At 39.4% G+C, this 25,948-nt stretch overlaps 2 protein-coding genes across 2 annotated transcripts in view; both read right to left on the reverse strand.

The window, feature by feature from the left end:
* The window catches only part of ell (elongation factor RNA polymerase II), a 39,131-nt gene extending 21,136 nt beyond the window's left edge, over positions 1-17,995 (reverse strand). The window contains exons 1-2 of the mRNA XM_074668750.1: positions 17,762-17,995; positions 2,009-2,053 (exon numbers count right to left, since the gene is read on the reverse strand). Coding sequence (XP_074524851.1) covers positions 2,009-2,053; positions 17,762-17,896 — 180 coding nt within the window. The 5' untranslated portion in view covers positions 17,897-17,995. The remainder of the gene's footprint in view (positions 1-2,008; positions 2,054-17,761) is intronic.
* A 763-nt stretch (positions 17,996-18,758) lies between these two features.
* Positions 18,759-25,478, reverse strand: fkbp8 (FKBP prolyl isomerase 8). Its single transcript, XM_074669184.1, has 9 exons — positions 25,337-25,478; positions 24,537-24,801; positions 24,156-24,325; positions 23,979-24,067; positions 23,559-23,779; positions 23,202-23,374; positions 23,040-23,117; positions 20,368-20,502; positions 18,759-20,164 (listed from the first exon to the last, which is right to left on the reverse strand). Exons 2-9 carry the CDS (start codon positions 24,787-24,789, stop codon positions 20,078-20,080), a joined length of 1,206 nt encoding a protein of 401 aa, XP_074525285.1. The 5' UTR covers positions 24,790-24,801; positions 25,337-25,478; the 3' UTR covers positions 18,759-20,077.
* Between the last annotated feature and the right edge of the window lie 470 nt (positions 25,479-25,948).

The raw sequence follows: 25,948 nt of genomic DNA on the forward strand, positions 1-25,948 counted from the left end.
GCAAGATAATAAGTTAAAGGTAACTCAAGGCTTAAACATGTTTCTAATGCAGGGGTAGAGGCCACGTTTACAGTAATGATCACAAATAAAGAGCTACAGCTGCATTGGTCAGCAAACAAAATCTGCAGTTGGTAAATAAAAAAAGAAAGCTGACATTAAAAATTTCCAGTAAACAGCACGTCACCCCACTGTTAATCTCTCTTCACTTGCTTCCAGTAAATTCAAAGCTCTTCTTCTGGCTAACAAAACAGTGACAAGAACGGCTCCTGTCTACCTGGGGTCCCTTATCCAGGTCTACACTCCTTCTCGCCCACTGCGCTCTGGCTATGACAGACGCCTGGTGCTCCCGGCCCAGTGTGGCTCTAAATCTCGAGCCAGACTCTTCTCCTCTGTTGTTCCTAAATGGTGGAATGAATTACCTAACTCTATATGATACGCAGAGTCCCTTCTACTTAAAGAGATGTCTGAAGACTCATCTGTTCAGGAAACACTTAGACCCTTAATCTGACCCTTCTCCTCTTTGTCCTCAGGGGTAGAATGAGTCAGAAAGTCTCAGACCCTCTTAGTCAATATTTAGCGCTGATTATTGAATTTTGCAGAAGGGTGAATGATACTGTTGAAGTGGATTTTTAATTGTGGTTAGCTGTGGCAACATTTTTTTAGATGGTGTAAAAAAACTGCACTTCTACTGGTACTAGATGGCAGCATCTGCAGCCAAATAACTTAAAGCACTTCAACGCATCAACCAAGGTTTTCCTCCTGTCTGATTCTTGCTTGTGTTTGGACAAAAGCGTCTGCTAAATGAAATGATAGAATTGTAGTAAAAACACGCTCATAGACTGCCTTTGTATGTCAGAGCAGGCAGGCTCACACATGTAAAAACGTTGATTTTCACCCGTTGAGGAAGCAACTGCGCGTACAAAGAATTATGGTAAACATGAGGATGTTAATTCTCTTCATGTAGAGAGTTAATTGCTCAGGTAAGGGCAGAGTTTCATGCCATCTAAGACATAAAAAAGAACTCCAGACATAATCTATTGCTGCTTGATGGTTTCTTTGTTTCTCCAACCCTTGTTCATTTATTGACATGTCCCAGATGCAGCGAGGAAGCAAGGCAGCCCAAAGTAATCCCAGCACAGTCTGCACATACATGCTTGTTTTTTCTTTTGCTACTCTTGAATAATTGTCATCGCAGTGCTTTGGTAACATGACAGACTGACGGTGAGCCACTGTCAATTTAAAAGCCTTTTGTGTGATCAGATTACAGAGGGAAAAAAGAACATCAGAAAAAGCATCAGTTTACCCCATAGTATTCTAGGAAGGAGTCAGAGAGTCTGCTGCTTTAGGATCATTTTTTCACTGTCAAATCCATCTTAGATGTTACAAGAGGAAACAAACAAACACGCTCTTTCATTTTTATATCTGTCCTACAACAGAGCTTTGACGTCTGAGGAAACACATGTCAAGACAGAACAAGACAGTTCACACGTTTTTTTTTTTAAAGGTTAGGATGTTCTTTTCCTGACAGACAGCTTTTGTTTAGGGGCTTAGCTGACATTTGCACGTTTAGAAGCCCGAGTAAAAAATAAACAAAATGTTGAGGCCAGCAGCAGGTTGGCAAACAATCCCCTGATCAGGTCACAGTGACAGCAGAGCATCGTGATCAAGCAGGGTTGACAGAGCACATGACACATGTGATAAAAGTTATGAGGCATGCTGAAATAACTTGACAATCGCTGCAAAACTTGGCACAGAAGTGTCATTTTACAGGCAGAAAACAAATAATCTCGCTTGCAGCTGGCACCATTGTTGAAATAATCACATCTTGTTTGAAAAAGCAAGATTTCTTGCATGTGTGTGTGCTTGTGTCTGTGTGCCTGTGTGTGTGTGTATGCCAGCTGGTAGTAAGCTTGGAAATGATCTTTTGAAAACTAGAGCTCCATAATTTCTTAAATTGTATGCTGACAGGAAAAGGCTTCAGTATCGAGGGGAGAAGATGTGTTCTTACCCCTTGGTTGCCATTAAACCTGATCAATGGCTGCGATGACAGCACCTGAAAGACAGATAACAGTGAGGTTAAACAACTGTAAAATTATCATGTCAAGCACGTTTTATATTTGACTTGAGAAACGATTCAGACATGGCCTCCTGTGAAACACTTTAAGTGTTAAATATGAGCCTTTTTTAGGACGAGACAGACAAAACAAGAAGAAATACAGCTGGAAGTATCACACCAGCTACACTTGCTTTTAAAGCATGCACTTAGTGCTGCAAAATCAGTTTATTGATTGCTACAGGTTAAAGCCTCATTAATAATTAATTGATTAGTTTTTTCTCTACTTTTATCATTCAATAAGCAGACTAGACAAAATCTATCAAACTCCTCCATAAAACCAATCAGAGAAGTGCAGATAGAGAAAGAGTTAGCAACATAGACACTTCCGTTTGAGATATATATTTCTTTTCAAACTAATGAGGTCAGAATGTGCCGTAATCCTGCTACAACTTTCTCTACATGCCAACGTGTCTGCTGTGACCTCGTCAGACTAAACCCTGGGCCGAAACAAAACACACACCAACTGTGATTTCAGTGTGTTGTTGTCCAGTTTGCCAGTTATCCAAGAGCTGGAGCTCACTGCCGACATTTTTCACATTTTTCACACACAATAGCCCCAAAAAGGCTCAGATAAGTCTGGTTGACGTGTGAGAGCAGTGCTGTGATGCAGTTTTTCAAAGGGCTAAAACTGATGTTTGTCTAATCAGAATTCATAAGAAGATCAAACGATTATCCACTTAAGTTGACTTCTAAAAATATTGAGAAATTGTCCTGAAAATTTAACAAAAAAAGTTTCAAGTTTCAGCCTCTCTGTCATGCAGGCTACCTCTTTTTCTTGTGTTTGAAGAGGATCGATATTCGATGAAATTACTAATATAAACAACAGGCTTGACCCAGTGGTGTATAATAAACAAGCCTCGACGCTGATCTTAAATCTTAAACCTTAAAAGTGATCACCTTTTCCTTTTAATAGACACCAACATGCTAAGACCCCAGGCTGCATTCAGTTGCAGTCAGCTGTTTCAGTTTCAGATCAGCTGTAACAAGGATCAACTTCATTTTTAATTTCTGTTTTACCGTTTCAAATGCGGGTTCAACTGAGCACAGCAACAAATTGAACAACCTAGGCTGCATGATTTTAGTCCAATTATGAAACAAGTGGTCAGTTATTAGGGTCGAGCCTCAGGCTGTACATTAGCTTCTTGGCTCTGCTTCATCGTAAATCTGATATAACCCCAACACAGAGCCACAAAAACATACCAAACCCAGAAAAGTTTAACTGTGTCTCCAAGAATAATTTCCCCTATTTTGTATGCAGAAAAGCTCAACTCAATTCAAAAGCATAACAAGCAACATAATGTCACAATGTTTGAGGGAAATAGTCTGGGACGTAACATTTATAAAAAATCAAAAGAGGAAGTTTGTGACTTCTCCTCATTGAACTGGTCGAAACATCCAATGTGGTGAAGGGAGGGAGCAACGAGTTCACAGCAGAGCAGACCTTTTTCAGACATATTGTATCTGTGTATTCCTGCCTGAGCTGTTGAGCATGTTTAACTCTGAAGGTTACATTTGTATAAGAGGTTAAAGCTGCTTTGACAAGTTTTAGCCTCTTGTGTTTAAAAAGAAAAAAGACAGAATGAAACAGGCTGAAGCCTCCTCGTGACTTTATAATAAAATCAAAACCATGAGCGACAAAATAAATGATGTCTATACTGAGTCTACCCACTGTTTCTGCATCCGTTTCAAAGTGAGGGAAGTATGCTGCGAAAACAAGCTTTGTTTACATTTTCTACTGCAAAGTTTCACAATGAGTGATACACTTGACCTTTAGAAGAGAGCAGGACAGGAATATTTATCAAAAAGCATACAGGAAAATAAAAAGTGATAAGATGTATGTCCAACTGTTCAACACAGGTCCTAACAAGAGCTTTAAAACTCTGAATGAAATAAGAGACCACACCAACGTTGATGTACAGAAGATTATTCAGTATAGGATCAATACCTACAAAGATCTAAAAACTGATGATATGTAAAAAAAAATAATACAGACATTGTTACGTTATCATTCTTATTATTTGTACATAACTGCTTTTATTAAAGTGTTTGATACCAACCTGCTCTGATAGCCAGGCGCTAAAATCAACAACACTTATTCAATATGTAGTAAAAAAAGCATGAAATCCACCTGAATCCTTTTTACTTTTATGAGTTATGTTTATGAGAACGTCCTTTCAGGAAGACAGAGGTGGCCACTGTGAGCTTGTTTCCATGCTATCATTAACATTAAGCTAAAAACACCACTTTACCAAAGTGTGGCCTCACTGAGCTGCTTAGAGGTTGAAGACTGCTGTCTTGTTCTTCATGGCCATTAGTTCATATCATGTGGCATGTTTTAATCAGAGATCAGGGGCATGGTGATTTCTTGGTTGTTAATTTATGACAACAAACTCTTTCTGACCTAAAAACTTAGGATAAGAGTCAGAGCCACTGTCTCAGAGTGCATGTGTCCCTCCGTCCACAGCTCCAAACTGTCAGAGCCTATCCAGGAACAGCAGGCCTTTCATGGAGCCACGCTCCCCGGTCTATCCCTGCAGTGTTTAACACAGCACCAGTTTTAGCATGCTCACCCTGTGCCCTCCCCCTCCCTCGGCCCAGCACTGCTAACATAGTGCTACCCTCAGCCTGTTCATTTGAATGGGCTGCTGACATGTCACTATTCTCTGGGACCCAAGCCCAGAATGTTCCACAGAGCTAACCTTAGGGACAGCGTACGGGTCCCAACCGTGGATCGATGACAGAGCTGTAGAAGTTCCCACACACAGCTCCCCAGCAACAGACGGAGGATCAGCTGGACGTAGCATAGAAACAGGGCCTGGTAAACTGAGCCCGAAATGAATTCCTGACAGTCAAAGCAAAACGTCCATTCAGATTAGTGCAACACAGAACCCTCATTTCTGGACAGCATTTACTGCTGACAAGTTTTTTTTTAGCTGTAAATCACAAAACAACCTCACAACTTTGCTGTTAGTGGTCGACATGAAAAGCTACTTAAAATCAGAAGCTAGGCTGCACTGCTGAACAAATAACTCCACCAAAACTGAAACTCCACAGCTGATATCCATTATCAAAGTTTAGACCAGTTGTCCTAACACCAAACATTTCTCTCCTTGGAAACAGAAGCTGATAAAACAATCTTGCTCAACAACATTTAACAATTTTATGCATTTTACCAGATAATGTTCTGTTTAAGGATGTCCTAATAAGCGTTTATGGACCCCAATACCGATCTGATTTTTTAGTGTTTGATATCTGTGGATACAGAGTCCCACTATAATACTTGGGTTTGTAGAGATGAATTTAGCTAAAGAGGTAAGTAAAAGAAGCTGCACACTATTTTGATTTGTGTTTCAACAATAAGATATGTCATGAGTTGATTAATTCTATTTAACTTAGTCCAGCTAGTTTTGATGTTTAAGTTATTTAATCTATTTTATACGCAGTCTTGTATGAGGCCCCCTAAACTGCTAAAATCTGCCCTGAACGCAACCCTAAGAAGACAGTGTGAGACTACAAATGTAAATATTAGACACTAACACAACTATCTCATTTTATTGCCCTTTCATTAAACCAGGTTTTGCCACAAAATGGGATTACATCTTCAGCTGATCTAAATCATCCCAAACTTGCAATTTTAGGAATCAATCCAGCATGCCACAAGGCTCAACAAAATGTGAATCATCAGTTGAGAAGATTGGCTAAAATGCTGATCATCGATCAATGAGAAAATGCCAAAATGGATCTGATACTTGAGATCAGAATCTGGATATCTCCAGTTCAGTTATCAAAGAGCCACTGATGTTTGGGCTCAGGTATGGCCTACTGGTTGAGGTTGAGCCCTCGAGTGGGTAGCCTGGGTTTGAATACAGCCTGTGTCCATAAGTCACTCCCCACTCTCACCCTGTTTCCTGCTCTACCCACTGTCCTGGCTTTTGAGTAAAGACTTATAAAGCCTAAAAAACAATTTAAGGTCGTTAAATAAACATTTGTGGCCATTCTATAAGAAGAACTGCCGGACGAGTCAGTAAAAATTCAGAAGTTTTCTTGACCCAATCATGTAATATTGTCTGTAAATACAACAATCCCTCTGAAAACAGTTGATGGCTTCCACAAACTTTAAGAATAACAAGATGCTAAATGCAAAATCAGAATCTGTGAGCAAAGTTTTTAAAAAACCCAACACTTTCTTTGTTAAAAGTCTGTGTGTACAAAGATAACTTTGTGAATTCTAGGGGATCACCAGATTCATCTCTGCGAGCACGAGCGTCACTCTCTGCTCTGTCCCTCAGGCTGTGCATCTAACGGATTTCTGTGCTTTGTAGTAGATGCACACAGGAATAGCTATGCCTAAATCCCCATGAGTGGAGCAGTGGCACCCAAATTGTCAGGTGTTTAGTTGCATCACTGTCACACCAACGTTCCACAGTCAGTGTCTAGGATTTCAGAGGTGGGGAGAGCACTTTGTGCCACGCACACTGTAAGGGGGAAAGTGAACTGGGTGTCCCTCCTCTGAGTACTGCACACATTAACATGGAGTATACTTAAAGTGCAAAAATGAGGTGTACTGGTGAAACACGTTTAAAACATCTGTGACAATATGCAGCATGCAAAAACAGTGTTTGAGGTAACATGTTTGCTCAAAAGCTTAATTGGAGCTTCTTGTTGGTGTTTACGGTAACTGGCTTCTTGCTGCTAGCGAGGAACCCTTTGAAGCTTTCTCTCTTCTGGTCTCATAAAGACTGAGCTACCTTTGATCTTGTTCTTTAAACGACAGTGCAAATGTCTTGTGTGTGCACCACTTGCTTTGCTGAAAGGATAAACTATATGAAAAGTCAAGCACAACAATTCACACACCATACATATGACTAAACATTTAAGCTATCAACAGAATACACAAACAGTCTCAACACTCTGTGACTGGGGTTCTTAAAGGAAACTTGTCTCACTATGAACGGCATACACACCAGAGAATAACAGGAATAATCCCAAACAGCTGGTAGACTTGCATCTGCTGACTAGATATAAAAACATATTCACTGTATCTGTACAATCAAACAGAAAACATTAGGTTCCTGAGGCCAATCCCTGCAAAATTCCAAAACGTACAAATAATAAAGATAGAGTCTGTCTCTGTCTTTAGTTGAGGACCCCATCACTCTGGTTAGAGATAGACCGATATGGATTTTTCTGGGCTGATACCAATTATTTGTAGTCAAGGAGGCTGCTAACCGATATTTGAAGCCGACATTAATTTGCACTCAAAGTGCATATTGGTGTTAAAATTTTGAACAGTACAAACTCCAACACTTAACTTCATTCCAATACATTTAATGATGAGTTTATCAAACAGCTCCCAGGCTTAGCAGCATGTTTCATAAAGTTAAATGAAAACTTAAAAAAATAAATAGCTTAAGTTTTCTACAGTAATTAAAGTTTTCCAAAATTTCAATGTAACTGCAATAACTGTAATAACTGCACTGCTGATTGGCTGTTACCCAAGCCATGGCTCTGCTTGTAACCAATCAGATGGTGCTGTGGGTGGGACTGAGTAGTGACTGCAGACAGCAGAGCGGCTGCATCAGAGCCGCAACAACACACTTTTAAATTTGTTTCTTATCGGCCATCGGAATAAAAAAAATGCACATGAGGATATGCCTTAAAAAGCCAAATATCGGCCCCGCCTATAATTTGTCTATCCCTAATCTAGTTAGTGTCTCACAGAGACTAGAGTTATAGTAGTTTTGAATTTTTTTTATTATTATTTGGTTTCAGGGCTCTACGCTTATTCTTTCACTGGTAGCACTAGTGCGACTAACTTTCTCATTTGGTCACACCAGCACTTGATTTGGTCATGCCCCTTTCTACTAACCTTGCAGAGCAGATGGACCTGCCTGATTCAGTTTCTGAACTCCTGCAGGTCCATCTTGTCAGGCTCCGATGACCAACGATTTCACTCGGCTAAATTCTAACCGGCCCAATCAGGGAAGAGAGGCGGGAGCTGTGGGAGCAGACGTGAGGTCAGCAGACTTTTGTACTTGTCAGCTTTCCTTTGATTCTTAAGTTAAATTTATAAAAGCGGAAGCTGTCGTCTAACGCCTTTTTCACAGCTGTTTCTCGTGATACAGTCGTTGTTCATCTATTGTTTCTTAGAAGCATCAGCTCATATAAGCTACGTCATACCGTGGCTTGATGTGGATTGGTCCGTGGTGAGTGTGTTAATCAGAACGGTCGTCCAATCACCAGCTGCAGATTTTTTTTAAAGTCCCGCCTCTGAAAACAAATCGGAAGAGCTGCTACCCAGATGGACTAGTGAAATATTTCCATGGCGGATATATGAAACTGTTCGTCTGGCGTGTCAGGTTACCTTTTTACAGAACCATACTTAAGCTATTATATTTGCTAAATATTTTTACTGTAAATATGAAGTTTGTCTGAACACTGGCTAACAAAATTGTTTTTTTTTATATATATAACTTTAGTAGAAGAAAACAAAACACTTTTTACATCAAATCAAAGAATAACACCATAAATGCATGTGTTTACATGTCAGGGTTATTATAGTTAATAAAAACATTTTCACTGAAATTTTGAAGAACAAGGCTTTATATAAAATGATAACTAAAATTTTAATGCGTGTTTACAAAACTGAATAAATTAAACTAAAACTTAAGAGAAAATGTCATTAGTTTTCCTTTTGTCAATCTGTCTCATACATAAACTCATTACTTTAAACAGACCTACCAACACAGTTCAAGTATTGTTTTCATAGTTTATTGGCCAGGCCTAGTCTTTAATTTTATTTCAGCAAACCAAAAAATTGGATTTTTCTTTCACTACTTCTCGTTAACTACAATAACCTCAATAACCTTGATTGGGGCTACAACAGGCCTCTGCTTTTTGTTATAGTAAAATATACTACAGCAAAGTTGTTGAACATTTACTGTAATGAGGTGGTGGATTTCTCCATCTGGCACACAAAAAGTTATTAACCTGTACTGTGTGATGTGCCACTATTACCAAAAAGAGGAGTGAGTGCAAACCAGAGATCAGACAGAAGAATGTCTTAGTTTCTCTACATAAGTGCTTTATGCTGTCTGCGGTGTCTCCGAGTAACCTGGAAAGAGAGTGATGTGAAAGTGATGATCCAGCAGATCACTACTTCATGTGACCTAAAGACTGGTTTATGACAGAAGTGAAAAAAAAGGGACCTGGCTTCAGGTGAAAAGGAGCAGCCCCAATTCCCACATCATTAACCAAGTATTGGGACTTAAACTTTTTTTTTTTTAGGCTTCCAATCTTTCCTGTCCTTTAAAAAGTTAATGCCTAAGACATGTGAAGCTGCTTCAAACTGCTCCATGTTTGTGGAGCACAGACCAAACACTGAACTGACAGACTCATTGAAGAAGACACAGCAGGTTAAAAAGTTGGCCCTGTGACATCAGATTGACATGGTCACACATAGGAACACCATGACATTTGGAGTGATATTTGGCATCAATGTTTATGGTCATCTCTCGCAGTGTCCCGTGATCTGCAGAAACTGGGGAGTCAGCATTCCTTAAATAACTAAAGCACTGGCACAGGCTGACCAGAGTCAAGCAACTCCCTACCCAGTCCCCATTAGTTCCCATACCATTCCCATAGGAAAGGCAGTCTGAAGTCAGGCACAAGAGCAAAACTGGCTAAGGGTAAACTGATCTCCCTAGTGAAGCTTACAGCCTGTCCCCATAACTACTTCACTAAGGGTTGATCCTAACCTGAGCTATAAACTTTTCCTTTGAAGCCCCAGTGTGGGGTTTTAATCCAAATCAAAGTGAAATCAGTATTGATGCTTCTCTGTGATCAACAAAAGCAAACCAGGTCATCGGGCAAAAGTTAGAGTTTTACTCAGCTTTACTTAATGACCATAAACAACAGCCAAGGGGTAGGTGTCACAGGCTGTGCATGCAACAGTAGCTTATCAAAACAAAAACACAAGCAGTAAATTTTGTTGTCCCCGGAAAGTAGGAAAAAGTTTTTTTTGTCAGATAAATCGATACAGGGTGCAGGTTCATTCACCGGGGGTGCAGAATCCAAAGCCTGTCCAAAGCCTGTTTGCCGTACTTTAACTTGATTTCTGTACCCGAGTTTCAGAAAACACTGACTGTTAGGGGTGTAACGGTACATGTATCCGTGCCGAACCGCTCTATAAGGCTGTTCGGTTCGGTACAGTGATGTATTCGAACGAGTACAGAAAGTTTACATTAGCCGCTGCACATGGCTCGTTAATATTCATGTGAGTACTCGTCTATGATTGGCTGAGCAGGGAAGGGGTTTTAATATTCATGAGGAAAGTGGTCTGTGATTCCTGCTTTGCGATCATGTGCATATCATGTGGACGTGACATCTCACAGTGAGCCAATCAGAAGATGAATATCAAAGAGCTTCCATAGCCACAGGAGCTTGTGTCTGAATTGAGCATCATGGCTGCTGCTAACGACCAACCAGAGCTTGAAGAGCCTCCCCCCTCAATGTATAATGGCAAGTTTTTGGTTTAATAAACATGCTAAACAAGCAAATGGTTTTGTGTTCCAAAGTGTACCGAACCGTGACCCTAAAACCAAGGTACGTACCGAACCGTGATTTTTGGGTACCATTACACCCCTACTGACTGTCAATCGTCGTCCTCCTCATCAGCTGACACTCATGAAAGCTAAAGCTAATGTATTTGCACTAAACTGTTAGCACCATGGTGTTAAGTACTTTAAATGTTGGTGTTTTTTGAAGGTATTCAATTCACTTCTGAGGGGATAAATAAGAGACATGACTTCACCATTTGTTTTCAGGCTGATTCACTGAGAGTTGTCAGCAGCTTCATAAACACAGACCGTGTCTGGGAGGGTGCTCTATCACTCTCCCATTTAGCTTTCTTCTTTTTGAGAGTTCAGCTCAAGTGCCTGCCATTACTACGAAATAAATCCAAGAAACAGTTTTCAGCAGAGAAAAACACAGATCTCTCTCCGTGTTGCTAAACTTTGTCGGCCGACATGGTGTTGTCATAGGGACTTCTATGTGCCATAAATCAATCCTGACCTAACCACAACCTGTCCAGGAAGCTGAGAAATACCTTTACAAATAATCTTTTTGGCGCCAATGATCTAGTTTTAAATCGTGGATTATGATCAGGTATATTTACAAAAATTAAACTTTTTCAGGAAAGTCCTCATGGGGAATTTTTTAACTTGTTCTCTGGAAAGGCTTCTTTGCAACATCACAGTTCATCATTCTGGTGTTGTCGCATCAAAAATTTGACAAACCTAACATGAGAAATGCCTTGTTAAGCTGGTTCTGCCAACCATGAACTCATTTTTTTAAAGCCTATTGTTGAACACATGGATGTGTCGCCAATTTTTTTATTTGGACCAGGTTAAGCTTAAAACTTAATTAAAAACCAAAACTTTTAAAAGTAAGCCTCTGCTGTGACACGTGTCATGGAAACAAGAATCATTCTTTAAGCTCGTAATCCTGATTGTCAAATCTCACCACAAGACTCACAACTTGAGCTGACAAGGTTCTTCACATTCAAATGGGACAACTCATCCATGACTGGTAACACAGCAGTGCAAGGACACAAGATTAATGTCACGTCATACATAAGCTTTCCTGGAATGCCTTTAAATGTTTGGAACTATACTTGTGTTGCTTTTTGTCTCCTATGGGCTTCCAGATTCTTAGTATTTATCAAACAGCCTTCTCTTTCATAATAATAAAATTAACCTGAGTGCTACAAACTTGAAACATCGTTTTCAAATTCTGTGCTGTAGCCCAAACAAGCATCAAAATACATAATCAAGAAATTTTTATCAGTTTTCTGTGTAACCTCAGCATGAGGAGGCTCAAGTGACTACTCATTTCCTTGTTGGTAATAAAAAAAAGAAAAAAGAAAAGCCAAGTCTCTGGACTACCAGTCCGGCAGCAGGAACTCCGGTTCACTCTGTTCCTCAGACACACCACCACAGGAACCAGCTGACCGTCACTTCTCATAAAGGAAGCAGCCAATATACTCAACTAATGGCACTCGTCAGTAGCAAATACTTTTGTTACAATCTTCAGCTTTTCAAAACAGACAGTTTTTCTCAGATGATATTTAACATTTGGTGGCTTGTATACTGGAATCATATAAACAAGCTCAAAGAGAGTCTTGCTTTCCTACAGTGAAGAGAAATGTCATGCCCTTGAACTCATTACTCCAGCTGTAAACATTTCTGTTCATTTTTTCAAATCAGTTGTATTTTTCAAAGCCCTCAGACAGAGCCTTTCTTATAGAATTATGGTCCTGTAAAGGTTGAAACAGTTTCCTGTCAAATAAAAAAATAAAAGTCACAAGCATTTATCACATCCTTGACCAAGCCACATCTTTTAAATTGAAATGTGTGTCACTTAGATGTTCTTCCTCTTCCTTTACCGAGTTCCCAGCTCACCCCTGCTTTTGGGAGCCAGCCAGGGTTTGAATTATGAGGAAGCTGGTAGAGCTGGGCTCTTAGAAGAGATATGTAAACCACACTGAAAGCAAAAATGATCATGAGTTTGTGATGGTGGCATGTTTGATAATAATTAGCCCTGCCCTCCTTTTATTTCTTTTTAAATTAAAGGGTAACTTGGTTACTTAAAACAAGGGCAGTTAGCAATAATTGCAACGTGATAGAGGTTTGAAATAAGAACATTATTTTTTGAAATTGCAGTTATTTGGTCTCTTCAAGCCATATTTGGGCCACAGCAGAAACCTACTTCCTGCTGCAAACATGATGTACAATATGATATCAGTGCACTTTTGAGGTATAAAAAACCCAGTCAAAATACTAAGATAAGTAAAAAGACTATGTTAAGTGGACCAAACACAGTTAATATATCAACATAGTACTCTGAGTTTGTGCCACCTTCAATTAACCAAGCATGCAGGCGCAGCCAATCTGACTGATGTCAGTCGCATCGAAATCTGGCAGACTTTTAGGTAACTATAGTCCTAGTCAACTGGGAACATAAAAATATCGAGGGAAGGATGTCTTCAGGTTGCCAAGTCTCACTTTACATACAGCCTTGGAAACTGTTTTTAAAGGCGCTCTGAGGGACTATCCAAAAAAGCTTGTGTTTTTCCGAGATAAAGACTGCGTTTTCCATGAGTACTTGCAGCCACTGTTGCAAGGACGTGACTCTTATCCATAGTTTGAGATTGTTCTGAAGAAAATAAATGGAGATTTTATCTTCCTTTACACAATTTTTCTCTGTTCAAGACAACTTTTTACAGGGTACAAACGATGATGTAATGTATTTATTTGTAGTTATGCAGCATAATTATTTGAAATGTGACAACAAGCAAACTTTGTAAGCCCAGTTTCAGTTTGTACCATTGTTTAGAAACCACTATATTTAGCTCTATTGAGCCTGGAGCTCCGAGATGGGTCTGTGACTTGTGCAATTAGTGAATCCTGGTTATGTTTTACCAGTGCACATCTACCAACCTCACCAAGCAGAGCTAACCTAACCTCACTCTTCATTTTATTGACAGACTCTGAGGTCTGGACAGCAGTATAACTGCTGCATGTGGATTGTAGCGTGCATTATCACCAACAGCTTTGACCATGTTTTAGCCTTTAGCTCAAACACCATCAATCTTCTGTTAATATTTCATCTGCTTTTCTGTCCTCTTTCTTTTTTAGAGATCTGCGCCAGTGTCCATCATTACTACAAAACAAACAGCAAAATGGTTTTCAGTAGAGAAAAACACAGATATCTTTCCTCACTACTAAACTTTGTCGGCTGGTGTGGTGTTTCCATAAGGACTTCTACGTTCCGTAAATAAATCCAGTCTGACAAACCTGATCAGGAAGCTGAGAAATTGCATTTAGAAATAACCTTTTTGGGGGTGATAATCTTATTTTAGGTTGTGGATTCTGATCAATTATCTAGAACTGAGGCATTTTCAAGATCATTCAGACAATCCTCTCAGGGACTTAAATTTATAAGCAGAAAGCTCAGCTTTGTTTCCACATTAGTTATAAATACAGCTAAACTGCCCTATGATAAAATGAAGAAAGAAAAAAAAACAGGAACATTGAAACTCTGACAACAGAAGTTTGTGAGAACATTTGTCACAAACAAACTTGGTAGAATTTTGACCACATTTTCCCATAGACATACAAATAGCTATTGACAATCTGTGTTTGTGCACATATTTTCTGCAATAGCTGCAGGCAGAGAGTAAATTTTCCCTGCTGCTAGGGTGTACTGTCAGCCTTCATTATTGTCTTTAAATTTCAGTGTGCCACTTCGAATTTCCACGTCTCTGAGCTCTTCTGAGTTTACATTCGCTGTGCATGAATTCTTTTTTAGTTTACACACACTAGTTATAAAATTGATTCAGGTGTACAACACACCTGCTCACCTTCATTTGATCACTGTGCACCAGAAAAATGGTTGTGTTTTTATGACATTGTGACTAAGCCTAAAATAACTGTTTGAAGTCATGAAACATGTGGTTGTGTGCTTGTGTCTTTGATTGCAATTTATCTGTTTCAATTTCTAAAGCTAATCTGTTCAAGTGTTCAACTGTTACCATTAGTATGATACAACCCTTAAATAGTGTAGCACAGGCTAATGTCAGCCTACTGCACTGAACCTTCACCACAAAAGAGCCATCAGAGCCACATCACGCAGACAGTAGATTGCTCAAAAGCCTAGATTTGGTTAGACTATGAGCCACCGATTTTATACAAACAACAGGAATAAGGTTATCCAGAAAACATATAGTGAGCACAAGCTAATCTCAGTCTATTTCAGAATATTCTTTCTGTCAAAGATGCATCTTAACTGTAAAGCATGAGATGTCTCCTCTGTACAAGTGAACCAATAAATCAAACAAAGTCAAAGAAACTCAAAAAGACTGGGTCTCTGTTCATTATCATTTATGTGAGATTAGAAGAGTTTATCACATAATCAGTGAACATTGTGTTGCAGTAGAGAATGAGCTCAAAACGTCTGTTAAAATAAAACACATATGATAAAAACTGGGTCAAGCCAAGTCAATATAAACTCTGTAGATGCTCCAGTTCTGAAAGACTTGCCACGACACAGTGTAGTCAGATTGTTGTTTAACATGAGTCTGGTTCTGTTTAGGGTTTCTACATGTTCAAATAAGATTTTCCTTGACACTGTATCTTGCTCATGGGGGACTAAGATAACAAAAGACGAAGTCCTGTCTGGAAGACACGGTGTGCCTTTGTTAATGTATCATAGTGTGGTCTGGACCTGCCCTTTTCGTAAAGTGTCTTGATCGTGAACTTAAAAATAGAGACTAGTTGGATGATTAATGGTTGCGATACATGATGTACTGTAATAAGTTTATCTTTTGGCATGTTAATTGTTAAGGCTGTATGATATTGGAAAAAACTGACATTGCGATTTTTTGGGGGGTTGCGATATATATTGCATTATCAAAGATAGAAGAATTTTCACCAAATGACTTGAATATCTCTGTTTGGGAAGTGTTTAGTTGACTCACAATGACACCACTGTATTCCTATAATACCGTTCAATCCAGGCTAAGGGGGTTTATCTGTGAATGATGAAGATTGCTGTATATGAAAGTGATCCAGGAGGCTATGTCTCTGTACAAAATAGAATAGGTTTCAATTTTAGTTGCTTTTTTCCATTTCTCCAATAAATGGGGGAAATGCGATAGTCACATCACATGCGCGATGTGACTATTGCGCATGTGCATATTGTGATGGCGATGTTCAAACGATATACTGTGCAGGCCTAGTAATTTTGTCAGTATGTTACTGGTGAGTTAGTTCATCTTCTAGCTGATTCAGAGAAGAGGTTTTTATTTTTTAAAAGAATCACCTGTTGGTGATCTTGGGGTCAAACATGAAACAAAATGTTGGCAGTGAAGGGAGTATTGCATCATGCCTGAGAAGCATCAACAACATGCAGTTTGTAAGACATATCTCATTGACATCTTAAGAAGAGGGCTACAAGCAACAACTGAAATACATCAAAGCTGTAGCTTTTAATCAAAGCCCAGATTTTCACTGTCAATGTTTTTCTAACTATTAGTTATATATTGGTAAGTGGAATGTTACAGTGCAACAATTTTCAATGATATACTTTATATTTTTTTAAAGTAAAGTACATGCTCTTCATAGATTTCACTTCCATTGTGATTCACTGTCACAACTTCATGACCAAAGGGATAGGACAGCAACGCTAATTCTGTACTTAACCTTTTTTAAGCCTCTGACCTTTATTCTTCATTTGATTAAACATCAAAATGTATCATTTTATAAATGTTACTCATTTTATCGATCCCTGCTGAACTGGTATACCATGAAGAATTATTCCCCCATGTTACCATCAGGAAAAACAACACCGGTAATCCCAATAATTCTCCCCCAGTCTACATGGATAAAACACAAAGGCCCTTTAAAAACTTAAAGGGATCAACTCACTGTAGGTCGCAACACTGTTTAAAGAGTCAAAAGGAGAGTGCCCCAGACAATGCTAATTTATTGTGTGCATCATGTATTGGTTCAACACTCTTTCTACACCTAGCAGTCACCCAATTACCTGTTACATTTGTCCTGTTCAAACTTATCAGCAAAAGGCCTGCTGCACACAGCCACAAAGCTGAGATAAGGCCTGCCCTGCTGGCCTGCCAGGTTTTCCCTGTCAAATATTTATAGAAGCTGAAACGTAAGATGACCATCAACAGACTTGTATCCAGACCAAAAGGCACAAGCAGCAAAAAAGGAGCAGGAGACAAATGAAGCGACTGACGACGAATCCCCCTCTTTTTTTAACAAAATGACAATGAAATGTGTTACATTTACAGTTTAGCAACTTCGACCCACCTCTAAAGCTATCAAATGAGCATATTCCTGTGCTGACAGTGAGGGGGTTGGGGAAGGACAGGATAATTTTTCGCATGAACACTGGGTACTTTTCCACATTATTCACCCTGTTGACAGAAACTCAAACAGGGCTTTCCCGGAGTAAACAAGTGAAAACGTTTTAAGTCAGCGAGAAGACATGGCTTACAATAACGTCCGACGGTAGCCGCTGTGTGCAGCTGTTGGCTAGTCAAGCTAGCTGAATTTTCCAGATTTTTGACAGCTTGAAAAACTTTCTGGAAACATCCAAAACAGAGTTAAAGTTGCTCCATATTTTCGGTTAAGATTTTAGATGGTTATTAAATGCATTTTGGGTAGGGAATTTATCTAGAGAACTGAATTAAGACGGTTGCGTCAACTAACACAAACAGCCTAAAATCGGAATAACTGGAGTTCAGTATTCAGCAGCTCTGAGCTGAAAGCTTAGTGAATGACTGAGGAACCTCACGGTGTTCAACAGTCAGTGTGGAGTCTGGGTGTAGCTACCAAACGGCTACCTCTCATCCGAGACAAGTCAGCTCGGCCAGCTGAGACCCGTTGGTCGCCAAACTCGACACTTTTCAGTCCAAACTAACCAGCCACCGTCAGCCTGCTGAGTATCACAGCATGAAAACAGCAGTAGGCAGAGTGGGAACTGACCTCACTCTGCCTGTCACTGTCGCCCGGACACACTTCAAATAAAAACCATAATGTCACCGTACTGAAAAGGGCCGTTTACCTTGCTGCTTTGATAGCCTTCAAACGCTCTCAGTGCGCTGTCAGTGAGTTTAACGTGAAAGACGGAGACATTGCTACCGTTGCTCACTCTTCCACAGGACAGTCCGTAGCACTGCTCCTCCTTCAGCGCCGCCATCTTGCTACCGTTCCCACCATGCGCACGGACGCACTCTGTCGTAAACCGAGAACTCCCGTTGCTTTTCAATGAATATTCAATGACCAGTCACTGATGATGAAGTCATTCAGCAGTAATGAAGACCGGTGCTGCCACACGTATACATTAAAAAAATAAATCGACATAACAGTTAAACTTAATCCTTACAAATTCCAATAACTATAATATATTTTTAAACAAATGGGCGCTGTCACAGCTATAAACCTTAACTTTTACAAAATGTTCATCAATTTAAAAAAAAAAAGCACTCGATTCTGACTGGAAATCTATACTTATTGTATGATTCTATTTTCTGTTTTCTTCTAATGAATAACGGCTGAAATAAACTCCACACATCATTTAGGACCGAGCACTGCACGTCGGCAATGCGTAGGAAGAGGGGAAACGATAGGTCATCTGATTACGTCAGCGTAACGTCAATGCCTGAGGAAAAAAAACAGTTTGGGAATATCCAGAAAACATGTGAATGTCTGGCTTTTAAAAAATAAAACGTGCAAAAATGTTAACACTAAATACACAAGACATGGCTATCAGGATTGTTTTGATGGAGTTGATTTACAAATATGACTTAACATTTTTAACAAATGTCTTATGTTGAATACTAGCAGTATGTCCCAACTCTCTCAGGCCCATCTTATGAGGTATATATGCTTCAGGGCTCCATCTAGTCATCATTTTACAAAAACACTGCACATCACTTAGAAGAGGAAAACAGTTTAACAAGAATCCTTGGATACAGTTTGACTGTTTTTTTGGGGTAAAATACAAGAAGAAAGTGACAATACAGAAAAAAAGCATAGTTTGATAACATACATTTTATTGTGATCAATAAAAAATTAACAAAGCAGGGAATGCAAAGGGCATTGATGTATTCTAAATTTGTCACAAACTGCCATGAAACAAAGCAACTTTTGGCTCTTCGGACCTTACATCTACTTTGAAGTAGCTGTAGAAACTTGGTTGTCTCATTTTGACAGTATTTTAGAAAGCCACAAACAAAAAACTGTGAAATAAATAGACACCTAAGGGAACAATACTGAAAGAAAATCACATTGGTCAAAGAGAACAGAAAATAAAAATTACACACCTTAATTTGTACCTGATTGGTCCTTCTTTAACATTTGGTCTTGATAAACAATTGAGGTATAACTGACTAAAACTGAATAAAATAAACTGTCCTTCAGCGTTGTTACAGCCACAGCAATGAGAAAACTACATGTACCATTCTTTGTAACTTTCTCAAGGTAACTATACTTCAGTAAATAACATGAGTGTGGAACCAACATTGAAAACGGTATGCATACTTCAACTGATTCTAATATGTATTTACAATATACCTGGAAAAAGACCCTCTCAGCTTTGTGTGGGTATACAATACACACAGTCAGGTAAATGAATGAGCCAGCTTGGTCATGGTTAGTTTCTGTCTGAATGGCTTTACTTTCTGAGGTTTTCTCTCTTGATGTTTACAAAGTAGGTACAATTGTGAAAAAAACCTTTCAATATGACATAGCACTAAAACACCAACATCAATAGGCATTGTGAAGCTGGTTCAGCACACTCACAGCTCTGGAGACAATTATCAAAACGTGGCTGTAGTTTTTCTTGATACTTACTTTGCATGTAAAGGCTATAGAAAGGGTGTAATAAAGCCAGCACTGAAGCCAAAATAACGAAGCACCTGTTTGACTAGTAAGCAATAAACGTTGCAATGTCATAAAATGTGTTTCTTTTTCTCCTGAATTAAATCCAAAGTAATAAATAAACTGCACAATCTAAAGGGTTTGTTTTAACTCCTTAAAACAACAGCTATTTTGAAAAGAAAAATGTGATGTTAGGTCAATTACTTTTCCTCTAACGTAAATCATCAATATTATCTCTTCAAAGATAAACAGTGACAGCAAAAGAAGACAGTGTCCTGCAATCTGATAGATGTGATAAAGCCTTGACAGTCATAAGGTTGGAATCGGTGTTCCAATGGTCTGATGTTTAATCTGTCACATAAAGTTCTCAAACATAGCAGAGAGTGACAGAGAAGAAGCACCTGACCACCTCACATTTTTACCCCCCTCCAGCTGTCTGATGCGTGTCTGTGTTTCTGCTCTCACATTGTCAGGGTCTGGTCAGGTTATCAGCTTTTGGTTAATTTCGAGCAGCTATGACAACAGATAATGCTACACCACCAATGGCTACTGCAGTGGCACCGAACAGCCACTTCCAGCTGAGACCCTGGGAAAGGAAAAAGTAACAGGAAGGTCAGTATTAAGTAGAATAAATTGTGTTATGATAAATATAAGTTACAGAGACTTCGTATTCATTAGTACACAAAGGCTCCGTTGACACTTACACACATATCAGTCCTCATTATGTGATGATGGACTGAGATTTCACTGTAACATTTTGTTTGTTTTTCCAAGGAAGGACTCACTCACCCAAGAGGACCTAGCCCTGTGTTTTTGTGTGCTGCCACTGGTGGGGTTACCCAGCATCTTTTTATACATGGCCTGCTCTGCCCCTCGCTGCTCTGAGTTCTTCTTCACCAGCTTGGAGAGTTCTGCATGGATTGTCTATAAAAAGAAGAGACACGAGAATGAGACCCTGTTTCAGTATCTTCTATATACTCCTATCCCATCATAAAAGGCCCTACTACTGTGAAACAGAAAAAAGGCATCTTAAGGATTCACAGATGATTAATTTTGCTTATTTGACAATCATGATGGATGGATCATGCACACAAGAAAAATGCAGAACAAAATTCTTGTTTTTTGCTGTCTAATAAGAAAACAGAAGTTTTGTCATCAATATGTCTTCCTTCTAGCCAACATTGCAACATAAAACCAGGATATGGGTTTGGCTATTGTTTCATCACAAAGATCTGAGTCACTTAGAGCTGGTAAATGACTAAGCCAACCAGGCATTTCAGAGAGAGCAAAATATTTATGCTTCATAAATGTTCTTCAGAAAGATTGACTGAGTGCTATAACAAAGAGTAACATTGATATTCTCTTGATGATTTCTTTTGATTTCTTTTTGATTTCTTTTGAAGCACATCATATCTTCAGAAACACTCATAGTGAGAGTCAACCCGAGCATCTGAACTAGTTCTCTACCTCAAGGGTTATGGAGTTCCTATCCAGTGCTGACAGTGAGCAGTTACATTAACTGTGTTTGAGCAGAGCACCAAGGGCAAGTAGGCACAGATAATTTGCAATTTGCTATCCTGTAAAATGACAAAATAAATGACAGCACCGACTTATCCCCAAGGTGACAATAAAGTAGGCTAAATAAACATGACATACCCAGTTCTAACATCAACTCTAGGCCAAAATGCTGCATTGAGACTGTCTGAGGCTGTCTAAACTGGAACCATCAAGTCTGCACCAACATATCAAAAAGTAAACAAACTCAGACAAATAAATCTCCTCTCATCCATTTGAGTTGAGGATAGAGGGCGTAAAAAGCTGACATCTGAGTAAAAAATGTAGACAGCATGTCTGTCAGTGCCCAGAGAGCAGAGTGATGGCACATCATCTTGTCATCAGCCAGTGCCTGTTCAAGACTGCCTCATTGATTATAATGGCAGCATTCTGGTGTTTACTGTCACTGAAGTGCACACACTGTTCCTGCTGTTACTCGGGGTTATTTAGGAGGTTGTTTCATTGGCATAGGAGCAGAGGCAATACAGGTTTTCTTGACTTAACAGCCAATGTTCTGTCACTCTGAGAGTGCATGTTGGCACATGGACGTTACTCAAGACTCAAAAGGACGAAAACACTGACACAGTAATGGGAGGTAAAGGGAAACTTCTTGTGTCCAACCTTCACAAGAAGTTAATTCAAAGGGTTGTCACAAAATGGAATATGAGCTGACTTTTGATTCCAGGGGTAATGACTCAAACACTTACAACTGAAAAACATATGGGAATTAAGTTATTTCATTGCACAATAATTTTCCACTGTAATAGACAGGACACTATTGAGTATTCCATTAAACAGGCTAGTATATTCAAGTTTAGAGGACTAACCATGAAATGTTCAAACGACATCCATGACAAAGCAGGTGTGTATCCAACATTATCCCAAAATTGTCTGAAAAAATCAAACATTTCGGATAAAGACAGATCACACTTGCCCAAACAACTGATTAGAAATGTACTCATTGCATTTGAAATATGCATCTTGCTGTAATAGCAGTTTGGAAGAGCAGACCCACCAACCCAATTAGCAGTTTAAAAGAGCACTTGTAAAAGAGAAATAAAAGTTGAATGATCATTTTAATTTGCCAATTACGCAGCTCAATAAGAAAATCATCTTTTTTATCAGGATCAAAACAATAATTTTTACTTCATATAAAAAATAAAGCACAATTGAGTCTCACAAGGTAGCTAAAGGACCACACCAAGGACTTGGGTAACTGTAGGATTTTCTTTTGTTTCTCTGTCATCTTGGGAGCTGGCAGTGACTGGCAATGAAACTGAATCACAGGTAAACCTCTACATGGATTTTATATTTCCTCTTTAAATGATAGGACCTTAAAGCTTATTTTAACAAGTGTTTCGTCTAAAATTGAATTGTGACACAGTGAGACATTAAAGATTCTTAACACGCCCATTAAAACCACATCCTATTCAAAAACTTTTGCAATTTCAGATAAACAGAAATTGAATGCTACAATATCATAGCTCTGCATGGGATTGATGGGACGCTAAAGTTGTGGCCAGGCCATGTGCTGTTTGACAGATTGGTGTAGGACACAAGTGGGGGTTCTGGGCATGAGCACTATCCTGCTGCAGCTCCAGCTGATCCAAGAATCCCACGCACCAGGCCGAGTTCTGACAGATGGCCTTGTTTAGCCAAAGAAGCTTGTATACCCATCTGCATTAGCAGCAGAACAGCACCAGAGGCTAGGTATTAGATATGGCTGGGGTTCAGGGCAAACCTATTTACAGCAACAACATGAAAACAGATCCCCTGAAATGATGCATCAGCAGTCCACCTGACCTTGCAATACAAACCATCTGGATACTTTATCCTGTGGCACCATCTACTGGTGATTTACTGGTATAATCTGGCTATGCTATAACTAAACTGCAAAGAGCACGTACCTTGTTGCTGGGCTCCAACTTCAATGCCTTTCTTAATGTTTTGATGGATTCTGAATATTCCCCTTGCAAGGCTAGCACCTTGAGTGAAAACACAAAATGTAAATAAAAAATGTTCCGCAAACAGACAGAAAAACAGAAAAAGAAGAGAAGGGCACTATGTACCTTGCCCATGCGAAAAAGTGCCTTAACATTGTCTGGTTGGTGCGCCAGGGCTGAAACACAAGATTTAAGCGCTGCGTCGTGGTGGTCCAGCTTCAGCTGAGAGGCTGCCATGTTGTTTAAACATTTCACTTTAACATCTATTAGCTCATTCTCTTCTTCTGGACTGATGTCAACTGCAAGAGAAAAAAAACACAGCAAACACAATTTTTTTTGAAAAGTTCAATTATGTCATAAAATAGTTAATGTATAATCACAGTGAGTATTTGCTCTATAAGGAACTCAATCCCTACCGATAAGAAACCCCTCCAGCTGTTATAAAACATATCCTCATATAAATCTCTCTTCAATGAGTCTCACCTTTAGAGCTGGACTCTGCTATCTGTAAAGCAATGCTATATGAGTTGACAGCAAAGGCGTAATCTCCCCGTTGATAATGAATATTGCCCCTCTCTCTCTTGTGGCTGGCTAGTGCGATCTTTTCTGCAGGGGGCAGCATTTCCAGGTCTGGAGCATCTGTAGCTTCTTTTAGCTCCACTTCTAGAGAAAGTTCAGCATTTGGAGGAACCTCAGGTTCAAAGCTGGAAAGAAGGAAGAAAAAGAGCCAAGTTTGGCAGACATCAGTCAGTGAATTGCTTACAAAGAAATTTCAAAATTAAAGTAAATTCTAAGATTACTTGTACATTTCACCTTTTTTTGAAATTTTTTTGATTGTTTTTGTTAAAATGAAAGCTTCAGTTTTTAAACTCCAGAGCATTTAACATTACAGCATGTCCCTACCTCCCCTGAACACCATATGCATATTTTGCATCAGTCTGTATCAGGGCTTTCTCTCCCATCTCCATGAGCTGCACAGTGAGATCCAGAGCCTGAAAGTAAAGCAGTCATTGTGGTGTCAAAGTGGAAATAAAACAGCAACACATTTGATTTGAGTTAGAACTAAACTGAACACTTTACCTGAATAACATCTCCATCCCCAAGAGTAAATGAGAGCCCAGGCTGCTCCTGTACAAGTGTCCCATCTTTTAGGCATGTTTTAAGATTAATCTTAACATTTTGTCCTTTCTGTGGTCGACTGTCTCTCCCCTCCCCTGCTTCCAAGACTTTTTTCTTCAGCTGGTCATTACCTGGACACAGATTCAGTCATATTATTTTAATTCAACTCCAGCACTGATCGTTGTACAGTGACATAGCACACAACTCATTTTTAGTTTTGCAAAAGCGGGTACTGTGTAGTTATGAGTACGGAACCTCCCTGTCAGCACTACTAACTCTAAACAACAGCAACTTGTACAGGATTTAATCTGAAACGATCTGACTTGTTGCCTATCTGCATACCCAAAACATCCAGCCATTCATCCACTGAAGCTGGAGGGTCTGTCGGTGCATTTTCCTCATTTGACTCGTCTGCAGGACTTCCCTTCCCACCCCCAGCATCTTCTAGGGGAGGAGGGTCGTCGTCAATGTCTTCTTCATCTAAAACTTCAAAGTCTTCCCCACTGTCCAACAACGAGGGTCGCCCATTCGTCTTTGCCAACGACGAACTGTCATCGCTTTCCGAGACGTCCACGGTCTCCTCTTTGTCAGCCATTGGCAGGGCACACTAGAGAAAGGATAAAGTAATTAAAAACACCCGCAACATTGTAGACATAGTTCACTGTTTGTCCCAAAACAGGAGACAGAAAAGTCCACATCACTGATTAACCCGCTGCTTGCTCACACTAGCCCTTAAAAACGTGTCAACATAAAAAACGACAATAACAGAAACAATCCAGAACTGAGCGCTCAGATAGTTAAGTTTGACTAGTTTACAGAACGATTTTACTTTGAACTTACCAGCCTTTATTAAGTGTTTTCCTAATAAAGTTTATTATAGTGACCACACACCACGCGTTTTCCAGAAGTTTCTGACAAGTTATCCCACCGCTTCTTTTGCTAGCTAGCCAACATTAGCCGAGGAAGTTCGCATTAGCCAAAGAGCATTAGCTGTAGTCTGGGAAGCAAGCTAATGCTAGTGAACACTAACCGTTTTTATCTAGCCTTGCAATGGAACACAGCTTATATCGACTGTAGATAAAGTGACTTCGTCAGAGTATGATGTGTTATAAGCCCATTTATCAAAATAAACAGTACATTACCTTCTGATACTATCTCTGCAGAGCCTTGTTTTGATCCTGGACAATCTTCTTCTGATTCCTAGTAGTGAAGTCTGTTTGTGTTTGGCATTGAACACAGATACGAACTCAGTGGACCGGTAGACGTACAACATGAAACTGACTTCGCCGTGGATCTTGTGTTGCCCGACCAGAAGCTTCCTGTTAACCTTGAGCTACTACTATGCTAACAGACCTTTCAGGAATGCTTGACCTCAATCCTGCATTTTTAGTTATTCATGTAGAAAACGTGTAGGTCTTACTTAACATATTCCTACCCACAGAGGATCAGAAGCCAGTATGCATTACAAAATGTAATGGCCTATATTCCCACAACTACAACTGACTGGCTTTTAATAATTCAGACATAGTTTAATAATTAAGCCATTATTTTACAAGCACTATTAAGTAAAAGCATTACCAAATGAAGAAGTGCATTTATCATTGTCTCACCAAAAATTGCATACGGAAGTTGACTTGCTTTTCAATGTCTAAAGAACTTGTGCTTCTTGAAATTTATAGCTTGCAGCCAATCTGATATTCATAACAGAATCATACATGTTTAAATAAACCAGATTTTTACATAGGTTCACAGTG

The sequence above is a fragment of the Halichoeres trimaculatus genome, unplaced genomic scaffold (assembly GCF_033239565.1).
Source record: "Halichoeres trimaculatus isolate MK-OKI-2021-1 unplaced genomic scaffold, fHalTri1.1 fHalTri1_scaffold_4, whole genome shotgun sequence".
NCBI classification, from domain to species: Eukaryota; Metazoa; Chordata; class Actinopteri; order Labriformes; family Labridae; genus Halichoeres; species Halichoeres trimaculatus.